Source organism: Orbicella franksi, chromosome 7 (genome assembly GCF_964199315.1).
Source record: "Orbicella franksi chromosome 7, jaOrbFran1.1, whole genome shotgun sequence".
In the NCBI taxonomy this organism is placed as follows: Eukaryota; Metazoa; Cnidaria; class Anthozoa; order Scleractinia; family Merulinidae; genus Orbicella; species Orbicella franksi.
In genome coordinates, this window is record NC_138151.1 from 15,774,159 (window position 1) to 15,786,281 (window position 12,123).

General features: G+C 39.5%; 2 protein-coding genes across 2 annotated transcripts; both read left to right on the forward strand.

The window, feature by feature from the left end:
• The first annotated feature begins 2 nt into the window (after positions 1–2).
• On the forward strand, positions 3–5,099 carry LOC145491844 (beta carbonic anhydrase 1-like). Its single transcript, XM_081471123.1, has 4 exons — positions 3–439; positions 1,913–2,140; positions 2,883–3,128; positions 3,609–5,099. The coding sequence occupies exons 1-4, from the start codon at positions 347–349 to the stop codon at positions 3,825–3,827; spliced, it is 786 nt and encodes a 261-aa protein (XP_081327249.1). The 5' UTR covers positions 3–346; the 3' UTR covers positions 3,828–5,099.
• LOC145491837 (monocarboxylate transporter 10-like) lies at positions 5,100–11,553 on the forward strand. The gene is made up of 4 exons (XM_081471115.1): positions 5,100–5,891; positions 7,930–8,489; positions 8,774–9,143; positions 9,737–11,553. Exons 1-4 carry the CDS (start codon positions 5,684–5,686, stop codon positions 10,015–10,017), a joined length of 1,419 nt encoding a protein of 472 aa, XP_081327241.1. The 5' UTR covers positions 5,100–5,683; the 3' UTR covers positions 10,018–11,553.
• The last annotated feature ends 570 nt before the right edge of the window (positions 11,554–12,123 follow it).

A 12,123-nucleotide genomic window follows, 5' to 3' on the forward strand; every position in this document is an offset into this window, starting at 1 on the left:
TGGGTAGGGATGCCCGAAAATACTTTTTTCCTTTATTTATTTTGTACACAAATAAGCTATATTTCATTAAAAAAAAAAATGTTTTTAAAAATTTATAAGTTTCGTAAAATGTAAGTTAACAAGAGAGAACATCTGGGTTAGGAAATATTTCCAAATTACACCGAAATGAATAGCCTTCCCACCTCTCCCACGGGGTCCTGTTTATAGCAGTTGGAACGCCTTGCACTTTTGTAGCATCTGGTACCCGTTCAACTCTGAGTAATGCATGGACTGGAGGGGTCATTTAGGGAACATTTAGCTTGAATTTTAAGCTTACGTTGTTGATCACATTGTGCTTTTGTTGAAGATGGAGAAGCTATTACAAGGTGTTGTGAAATTCAGTAATCATGTTCGACCATCCTTGCTACCAACACTCGAGAAACTTGCCAACAAAGCTCAGGTACAATTTTGTTTTCCTCTCTTCTTTTTAATCATTTAATGATTGGTTCTCATTATTTAATTTCATGATCGTTTCTCTCCTTAACTTTGGAACAAGAAGGCATTGCTTGCTTGCTTGCTTGACTGCTTGCAATTCTCAATTTTCACCGCGGACGCCATAATTTGTCACCTCTGATGTTCGATCGTACTAGAAATTAACAAAGTACTTCTAATTTAAATTAGTTTCTATTATTTGTACATCCAACATGTCTGTGACACCTTTCCTTTGCTATTTGACCCTCGCAGTATTGACTGCAGTATACACGCATCGAAGCAACATTGCGCCTACATCATTACCTCATAGCTAAAATATCAGTGAAAGCTTACAAATAACTTATATGTAACATACAAACTAATGTATTAAGCTTACACATTGCCTAATACTTTGAGCTTATGTATGTTGGCCAGTTCAAATGTCTTTTTGCTCTGTCAACACACCATTACAGTCAACACTCAACCCTTTAGGCTGACCATTAATTAATTAGTAATAATAATTGGACTGAGTGGAGTACAATTCAGGGAGAAATCGCGCAAGTAATTTCAAAATTGGATGAGCGCAAAGAGTGAGGCCGATTTGAAATTACAATCATGGTCTCACCCTGAGTTGTACAACACGAGGTCCAATTACTAATTAATCGTATCTATAGCAAATTTTGGAATTAAAGATGTCTTTTTGAAACCTCTTTTGAGCAAACACATCTGTAGCGCTTTTCATAAGTTTTGAAAATTGTAGGAAACTGTGCAAAGGAAGCCATTAAAGCGTGCGTAATTGGCGTGCGAATCATGTGGTATCCAATTTCAGGTATCTTTTTACAAAAAGTTCAAATTGGATACCTGTAATTGGACACCCACGTGATTGCACGCTGATTACGTGACAAATAGGCATTCAGAGAACCAATCATGATCAAGAATTTTGTTATAGATACGATTAAAGGTATTATACTCCTCTAACGTTTTCTGAGTCACCTGGGTGTAAGATTTTATCCTAGAAGTGCCAGAAATTTTGAAAGAAATTGACCATATCCTATAGCACGTAAAGATTTCCAAGAACTTTTTGGATATTATTGAAGATGTTTCAAACATTTCCTGGTCCCAGTACCAGGATGTATTTTACCAAAACATAAACATTACTTTTCCCTTAAAAATCAGAGAATTATGTAACTGTACCACCATTTGCATGGACTTTTCTTTCCTTGCATATTTGGTTTGAGTTTCATATTTTTGGAAAGTGTATTAGTTAAGGTAGTAACATCTCACAAATCTCCGCTAGGCACAAAATGTGATCCTTGGTATGACTAGGTATGAGATCAAAGTTTTTTTTGTCCCCAAGAATGTTATTTACATGCAAGGAATGAGAGCTGGCAGGTGTAGAAATATTAAAATGCAATCATATAATTATATTCATGGATAAACTTTCCAACTTTGCTCTCTTCAGCCTCGCATGCTTCTAATCACTTGTATGGATAGCCGCTTATGCCCGACCAGCTTTACACAAGCAGATCCTGGGGACATGTTCATAGTAAGAAACCCTGGAAATGTTATGCCACACAATCAGCTGTTTGGAGACACCCATCACAGTGTACTGTCAGAACGAGCAGCTTTGGAGCTAGCCATTTCAACTGGAGTTCAACACATAGCAGTTTGTGGCCATTCAGATTGTAAGGTAACCCCTCAAGCTTAGTGGTACTATAATTTGATGCTCCCAGGAGCTCATAACCAGGAGTGTATGTCTCTTATATTAAGTCTGTTATGTACTGTGTTAATGACGATTTAAGTTCAAGCTGCCATGTCTGGGTCTGAAATAGACTTTTGAACTCACAATCACTTTAAAACTCTTACTTAGATCTTTAGTTTCACAGCTTGTTGGGAAGGTTAATAGTTTGACAACAATAAATTAAAAGAACATGGGACATAATGCTAAAAATACCTCAGTCTGGAGGTGCTTTGGATTATGGATGTAATAGCTGTTAATAATTAGAGATGCCATACTTGGGATCCTGATTCAGTGGGTCACTGCTGTCACCAAGGATAGTAGCAAAGGGCTGAGAATTTTCTTCTACATAGGATTTTGCCAATAGCAAGCCATTGTACTTGGAAGAATAATAGGCCCTTTGCAGGATCCGGTCACATGGTACTGAATTAATTATGCTGGGATGCAAGTTACACAGTGGGACTTTCAAAACAAAGGAACTCATACCAGTCCAGCCCGACTTTCCTTTGTCTTGAAAGTCCCACTGTGTAACTTGCGTCCCAGCATAATTAATTCCGTACCATGTGACTGGATCCTACAAAGGGCCTATTTGGAGGTCTTTTAGATTGGATTGAAAAGAAAACATAATACATTCCGTTTCTCAAGGATTCCTCTTACTTTCCAAGTCTTTAAAATGTCTTTTTTAAAATTTTAGGCAATGGCTTGTCTGTACCACGATCATGCTACAGATGCCAATGTCACTCTGGACTCCCAAGACTCCTGGGTATCAAGATGGCTCAAGCGATATGCACAAGCGTCCTTCACAAAGTTTGAGCAGCTCTCATTTCATGCAAGAGAGCAGTCAAAAATAGACTTTAGCAGTGATGCTAAGGACAAAGACAAGTTAGAAATGATGTTTGATGAGGCACAGGATCTACCAGTTGTTGATAAACTTTCCCAGGTAATTGTTCTGTTTTATAGGGAACTCATGGCGTGATTTGTTATCCATACTTATTTAAAAAATAAAAGGTTTTACAACTAGATCATATTCATATCCTCGGTATTGGACTGCAACTAGCTTGCAACTGAGGCTACTGCGAGGAGTCTTTTCAAATGTAAATGATATTAATCTCCTTTTGATGATATTCTCCTGCACGAGCCTCCATTGCAAGCTAGTATCAGCCCAATACCAAGAAATATACGAATATGGCCTTATTATATAGCACTTTAGGCACAACAGTTTGCTCAACTGCTTTGCTCACTTACTGAGTTAATTAAGTTAATTTGAATAAAATTAACAACTCAACAGATTTTTTGCCTGTGAACACAGATGGAATTTTGGGTGTTGGTTAATTTTTCATATTGCATTACCTACTCTCTCCTGCTCTCTAAATATTGATTAATCTTAATTAATTCATTATTGCTTTTGTAACATTTGCAGGTACATGTTCTTCAACAAATGCAGAACATCAAATCATACGGATATGTGCGTAACAAGCTTGACGAAGGTTCACTTCAACTGCATGGGCTCTGGTTTAACATCGGAAATGGTGAAATGTTCATGTACTCAAAGAACCACAAACGATTTGTTGTTATTAATGAAGAAACCTTAAAAAGCGCATTTGGACGTTTGACCAATGGAAAGTCTACAACAACTTAGTCGCTAGAATAGTCATATTGGACCAAGCATTGGTAATTCTAAATCAGATTTGGTGTGTGTAGCCTAGGCTCCTACACAGACGTTCTTTGGGATTGTCACGCAATCTTCCTCCACGAATGACTCACGCAATCTTCCTCCCCCGCAAATGTTCCGTGGAAGAGGAAGATAGCGTGACAATCCCAAAGAACATCTGTGTAGAAGGCTATGTGTAGTGCAGCTGGGCTGATGACTAATAGCCTTTGGCTGATAAAAATAGCGACTTAGTTTACTTAGTGAACTTTTTTTAGGGCTTTTGAAGACTGGTGGACTGTACAAAATTCAGAAAAAAAAAAGATTTTACTTTGAAAGTATATCAAGTAGGTTTGCAAAGGTATTTAATAACGGAGTGGCTTATGATTTATACATATCTATCCTGTCTTTGATCAGAACATCGATACAGTAATATAATGTAATTTATGAATAACGGAACAATGATAATAATGCTATTTAACATTGGTTACTGGAATCTAAGGTGTCAGGGACATGTTCATGCAAGCTCTGTGCTCAATGAAAATGAAGTAAATATGAAAGTACTGTTCACCTTTCAGTTGAAGATGTTCGCATAAGATTGTATCAGGACGTTTATTTCTTCTGCAAACGCGCGAGACCACGCGACTCTGCGACTGACGGGATGAATGCAGAACACACGCGAAAAAAGAAGACTATACGGGCGGAATAGCGAGCAAAGACGCGAGGTCTCCGAGTCTCGGAGGTTTCTTAGTCTTTAGTTACACTCGTCGTCTCCTACCTGATGCAAAGTTCTCATGGCAAGTCAATACTTTTTAGGTTAAATTTACAATTGGACCCCGCTAATTCAAACTCACCTATTTCGAATTCCCCATTACATTGAACTCAAAACCATTTCCGACCATTTCCTTCGATTTGCCCTATCAGCTATTTCGAACTCCCGCTATTTCGAACTTTATTTCGTTTGCCCTAAGAGTTTGAAATGGCGGGGTTCAAACGGAGAAATGCGGTGGTAACCCGGGTGGTAACACCCATTGCGTAAGATATCCGGTCAGTCGATTAGCCCCTCACCGTTTAGCCCCCAACCGGAAGTCGATTAGCTCCAACCAGAAGTCGAAAACACTCTCTCTTTCTCGTTCTCTAAACATGAATGGGGGCTTATTGATTTCTAGTTGGGGCTAGCCGGTTAGGGGCTAAGCGGCTTGGGTGCTAATTGACTTACATTATTTGACATTCAATTGCCAATTAGGGACGGACCACAATTTTTTTGAGGGGGGGGGGGGAGGGTTGGGCAATGTCCAAAAAAATTCCTGTACCGCAAAAAACTGCCGAAACTAAATCGTGCAAGGAGAGACGTGAGCAAAAAAAATATCGCAGGTGTGCTCTCTACTAACCAGGTCCTGTGTTAAGTGTTTGAAAATTCGCGCACAAGCTATTGCCCACCAAAAAAATGATGCACAACCTACAGGTGAGAAAGAAATTTCATTCCTCAATTGCCAACCACCGCCCCCCTAAAAAAATTAATGGTTCTTCCCTTGGCTAATCCCTGCTCATGTGGTGAGAACTGATGGATACGTCTTCCAGGCCCTTCCAATCACTCGCGCGCCGTAAATGTGTTTCTATTTATTTACACAATGACATCTGGGGGTCACTTCATGAGACTTCAGGTATTTACCCCCGAAATTCGAAAGCGTTCTCTACTGACCAGAATGCCTTCTGCTTGTATGTATCCTTATAAAACCTTGTCATCGGGAACGGTAAACGAGAAAGTTTAGAACATTCACAGGAAAGAACTCTGAGTAAGTAGAGACTGAAGACTTAAACTTCACGCTTAAATGAGCTAAATTAAAATGTCAGATCTTCAAGAGAGAGAGAATGTGAAGAAGACGATTCTTGCAGTTGATTACGTAAACGAGAGCTGGAAGGATGGTCATTGGGGCTGGATCGTATGCCTCGCCGCTGCCGTCGTACAATTTGTCGTTCTTGGAATCCACAACAGTTTTGGGATTTTGTACATTGTGTTCGTGAGGGAATATGGCTGGAGCAAAGCCTTGACAGGTAGGTTAGAGCCATTTTTATTACTGGTTCAGTGACTACAAACTTAAGCTATTTCACGGAAAACTTTGCTCTGTTTGTTGAATACATGCCTCTTGCGGAAGTTGTAAAGTGTGTTACGCAGTGAACAAGCTACACCCTGGAGGCCTTTCTACTGAGGTTTGGAAATTCCCAGCTTGGATCCTGTTGACTGTCGGAAATGCGCAATCGATATACCCAAGTTTCCTGTCTTTATTTACTCTTGTCTCTCTAGCGCTAGTCACGATTTCCAGTGCTCTTTGTTGAAAATTTTCTGCTAAGCGCTGGTGAATGCTTGCATCTTAAACGGAACAAACCTTGATACCCGTTCCCCGGGAGAAATTCAGTTCATAAAAAATCTTAGAAAATTCTAGACGTCTAAAAGCGACACCCCTGGTCGTCTGTTTGCAACTGATCTGTCAATCTCCTTTTTAATTGCAACCCGGGAACAGGGCTTACCTGTATCACATGTAAGATCAAGACGATAATTAAGAGAGCACGTGAAGCTAAACAATACGTCCTGGCTATTTTTGTTCCTCTTTTCACTCCAGTGTATTATTGGTCTTTTTTGTAAAAAAAAAAAGGAAAAAAAAGCTTATCTCGTTATCACGCGTTCGATGCAGTTCGTCAGGCGTGACAAATCACGCTCACGTGAGAATTTATCTCGCTGTCCTGTTTATCGAATATACGCCGAGAATATACGGTATGTCATTTGTGTCTCTCTCCTCCACACAGGCTCCCAACGTAAAATTAAATCTTTTATCTCCTCTGCTAATTCACGTGGTATATCACAAACGAGAAGTGACCGCTGGGAGAGTGAAGAGCGAGCCAAAGTTACTGTAGCTGTAAAATCCAGTGACGAAGCTCAATATTGAGAATACGTTCAGAAGGGTCGTTGAAGGATTATGAAGTCACAGACTTCAAGAGATTGCGGAGATAAAGCCAATCTGGCAAAGCATAAGTTTCGCCTTGTGCGAACTTTAAAAAGAACAAACAGGGAAGTTTTTAGAACGGCTTCCGGGCGGGCCTGACCACATCTTTTCGCTCAGTGGACTTTGTGATTCGGCACCTTCATCTTTCCGAATACACCACAAACCGCGTGCCGTACGTGTCCTCATGTCAGTATAGAGACACACCCCCTGTACCTCCCTCTCTCCTTGTGATCAACAAAGTTGCTTTGCGCATTACTGGTTGAGGATCACGTGAGCGCAAAACATACATCGCTTGTCTCCTTAGAGAAAACAGAGCTGGAAATTTGTTTTCAATGATTCGCAAATCACTTCAAACCGTTTTCAAATTGACGTGACTATTTCACTGTGGCGCATCAGGGGTCCGTTACTAACTTCTTGCCGATTCCCGTACTACTCATTCTTTCCTTAAAAATGTTGACAAACTAAACACAGGATGGCAAAGACTATTCTCGTGAGCCTTGAATTGTTTATTTTGGCGTGAATGTGAGAAGACCTTTAATTTCTGTCTTCAAACGTGATTCGCGGTATCGTCACGTGCCGAAATTTTTCATAATAATTTTTCATGAAAAAGACAATTGAGAAGTTAGTCATTCGTGTAATGTTAATATTTTGTACTTGTTTTACAAGTTGGCCAGTGGCATTGTTCCAGGCTGGTATTCTAGTCCCACAATTATCATTCTTGAATACATTAATTCAGTTTTACCATGTTGCTTTGGCTTGTTATTACGAAGTTGAGCGAGGAAGTTGGTGCACTGCTCTCACTTGAGGCTACCTGAATTTTCATGGAGGGATCGATTTAATCATTAACTCAATGATAGACTACGAGTGGTGTAGGGCTCTTTCGCTTAGTCCGTCGTGCGTGACTCGAAGGAAAGCCTCGAGGAAAAAATGGCCGCGCGAGAAGCGTGCTTCACGCTCTCAGGATTTCTCGCGGTTTTCTTTCAGTTCGCGTCACGCACGACGGACTAAGCGAAAGAGGGACTACTCGTAATCTAATTCAACGAAGCTGTTACTGTTTCGCAATTATCATTTGCTGCTTTACTTCTTTGCAGGTTATATAGGCTCTATGGGCCTCGGCATGAACTTTTTCTTTGGCCCTTTCACGAGCGCACTTTGTGATCGTTTTGGTTGTCGAGTCGTCGCCATGGTCGGTGGACTCATCTCCGTCACCGCTTTGTTTGCAACTTCCTTCGTCAACGGCCTCGTTTCCATTTACCTGACTTACAGCATTTTGTGGGGAATGGGCTCCAGTATGTGTTTCGTCCCGACATTCCTAATGGTGGGCAGGTACTTTGAACGTCGGAAGTCCTTAGCAAATGGAATAATTACAGCAGGGAGCGCAGTCGGTGCTCTAGTTATGGGACCTACTATAAACATGCTCTTGGAAAGGGTTGGCTGGCGTAACACGATGAGAATCATTGGTGGTGTTGCTTGCGCCATGGTGTTAGCTGCCTTGACGTACAGACCCCCACCTGTGAAGAGCGAGGTTAATTTTGAACAGAAAAGGAAAAAGGTTATTGATATATCCGTGTGGAAAAACAAGGGATTCGTCGTGTGGGCATTTGCGCTTGCAATTTTCAACTTGGGCTATTTTGTTCCTTTTGTATACCTGGTAAGTTTGGATCCATTTCCTTGTTCCATTTTGCTTTGCTGCTTCGTTTGATTTGTCAATTCAGATGAACCGTTCCATAACTAAGCTCAAAATGTTAAATCTCCTTACCGAGCCCGATATATTTCTTTTATTGTTTGCTATGAGGAAATTGAGGTACATCATGCCTTACAGTCATCATGCCTCTCGTTGTAAAGCTGTGTTTTACTGCCAACAGTTTTGAAAGGTGAGATTCCAGTTGAATCTGTCTTGTTGTAAATTGATGTTATTTTTCTATTTACTGACAGCCGACCCATGCAAGTTACTTAAATATTCCTGAATCGAAAGCATCTTTTCTCATCGGCTTCCTGTCGGTTGGTTCGTTATTTGGACGGCTTTTCTTCGGCCACGTCTCGGATTACCAGTGGATCAATCGACTGTACCTTTACCAAACAGCACTGCTGGTAATGGCTGTTACCACCACGCTGTGTCCACTGGCCACAAGCTATGGCGGGCTCATCGTCTACACGATCTTGTTCGGGATTTTTGACGGCGCGTTCGTAGCTTTGATTGCTGTTCTCACTGGTGATATTGTCGGAAATAGTAAGCTGCCTTCAGCTCTTGGCTTTCTCTATTTAGTCTTCTCTGTGCCGATCATGACAGGATCCCTTATTGCAGGTATGCTTTTCCCAAGTTTATTTCTTGTGTATAACCTAAAGCGATAATTTTGTTCCACTTGGTTAAAATCTTCGTCGGCTCGTCCCAGGCTTTAGAACAACTGGGAGAGAGGACCTGAAAAAGGGCAAACGGCACAAACAGGCCTTTCACGTTTCAAGAAAAAGGGAGACATCCTATAAAAGTGATGAGATTTGGAATTTTTTATATCCAAAGCATAGACATCGTCGCTATTTTGTTCCTGCTTTTCCCCGCAAAGGAAAATGAGAACCACGTTTTCACGAAGGAATCGAGCAGATTTGCTTTTATGGTTGTGCAATGTTTATCACATAATGATGGCTGTAGATAGTAATAGAAACCGGACATAACAACGGGTCGGTCAATTGCTTTCGGGTCACGTGGTCCGAGGCTAAAAGGCGACTCCAGGCCGTTAGTCTCCAATACGTCACCGAAATCAGTTGACCGTGAGGGTCTGGGAGAAAGCCGTACAGAATTAGGCAAGTTTCAAAACTTTTTTTCGTAGTTTTAAAAGAGTTCTAAATACTGCGTGCGATAAGGAGTAACCGGTTTAGTGTGATTTTACACTTGTTTTTCAGGTTTTCTCAGCGACATCACCAGTACCTACAACGAGGCATTTTACTTCTCGGGTGCTTCCATTGCAGTATGCACGTGCGTCCTATCACTAGTTCCAGTCTTTGCACCGATGAGAAGACCGGGTCGCACAGAAATTAAAATGAAATCGGATGAACTCGACGAGAAGAAAAGAAGGCCTTCGTTTTTTGAGAAATACGTACAAAGATACTTTAGAGTTTCGGAAGAAGATCCTTGTGAAGTTGTAGAGTGTTTGATGGTTGTTGACAAAGAAACGGCAGTGTAAATTTCGTCAGAAGATGCTTTCACTAATGTTGTGACTTTTACGGCTAACGGTAAATATTTTGGCTTTTTTACGGTTAACGGGTTTTTAAATTTCCCTACGGTTAACAGAAATCTTAGAAATTAATCACCCATAAATTAATTTTCATTGTTTAAAAAGGTTAGAAATATATTTTGATCACTGTAAAACATGTTAAAGGTCCAAACTAAAATATGATAAAAGTAAAAACTCCTGGGTACCGGCGAATTTAATGCTGGGGGTAACCCTGTAATGGACTAGCATCCAATCCAGCGGGGAGTAGAAATACTCCTAGTCGCTTCATGCTACAGAAACCGAGATAAGTTCCGGCCTAATGAGCCACTTGGCTTGTATGCAGACTTTAACTACCTACCTTACTACTGTAGTAAGTCTTGACAAGAGCTCTTGTGACTCACTTTCGTGGCTAAATTTTTTTTTACGATTAACACTTTTTACGACTTAAGGTTAAAATTTACCAATTTGTACTGTTACATTTTTGGCCCGTTTTATGGCTAACGGTTACCCCATTGAGACCCTCTTAAGAGATGGGGAAAAGATCTTGAAGGTGAAAAATTTAAAATCAAATTTAAGAAATCTTCATTATCAAGAGTGTTTTAAACGTTTTCGAAAAAAGTATCATTACATAGACTGTAGAAAGTTCTTAATGATGTCAGTTAATGTACGGAGGAGGTGGAATTAGAAGGTGTTAGAATATTCTGACTACGCTAGCACGAGACATTAAGTCAATGTGGATGCGTCAGTCGGTCATCTGAAGCAGATGTATTCCGTCTTATAAGATAATCTGTATCCTTGCAAATTACAACTATTGGCTCTAACAATAATTAGAGTCTGTGCTACGCCAGATACGAAAAACCACTAAAAAAGCACCCTTAAGATGTGGCCAAAAAATGCGTGGAAACGTATTCCTCATCTAATGCAGCAGCCTGAGACCCCGAGGAAAGGGTACAAAATCAATAACGTAGATCATTTTACGATTATTCGTACAATCTGTTATGACAAAAACTTAATAAAAAAGTGGATGAGCACAAAGACTGAGCGACCTAGAATGACCTAAATCTCCCGCCAAAAGCCTACATAGTCCCTAAACGTCCCATGACACCTCGCGAGCCTCTCCATCGTGCCGTCAGAATAATAATTTCTGACAAGATTCGTAATCTCTTGTTTCTGACTACTTCGTCCCTCAAATCGTCAGAAAATCCATCTTTTATTGATTGCGGTTACACCTAACGCCTTTGTTATAACTAACCTCTTACCTTATATTAATAACAATAATAATAATAATAATAATAATAATTATTATTATTATTAAGGGTTGTAAAGAATGAGTGTAATTTGTAATTCGTTTGTAAGTTAGTATTTCCCTGACATATATATTGTCCTAAGAATTTTTACAGTTGTAATTTTTTATAAGCCACTAATAAACATTATTATTATTTATTATTAAAAAGAAAAAAATTATTATTATTATTATAAGGGGATGTCATTAATAATAACAATGATAACAACTTTATTCATAAAACTATCAAACATACTCTATTTCAAAATATAACTAGTTTCCCTTTTTTATATAAAAGTACAGTGTATTAATTACAATGTCTAATAAAAGTACAATGTATCCTCACCTCTAATGTATTTTTGTATAAAAATATTAAGAATATACTTGGACTACGAATGTGTTTTTAAATAATGTACTTTCTCCTAAATTAAATTTCAAAGGGTTAATACTACTAAAATAATGATGATGATAATAAAAGTCATATACTAATAAAGTTTTGATGAAAATAAAAATATTGAAAAGATCCTAGAACACTAATTCGCAAGTTCACGTCATTATTCACGTTCTACAATTAGCGCACACACGCTTGGCTAGCGTTTAAGCGGTAGTCGTCAATGAAATCCCCTTGTGGAATTTTGTGGAAAGGTGTCCTGAAGCCCCTCACACATGTGTGTACCGACCTTAAAATCTCAGGAAAGTAACGTTCTAATCCAAGTAATAGTAATGTGATAAGGTTCCTCATTCTTTTCTGAGAGCTTCTCGGCTAAGCGTTTGAGAAAGCAGTTACAATCGGC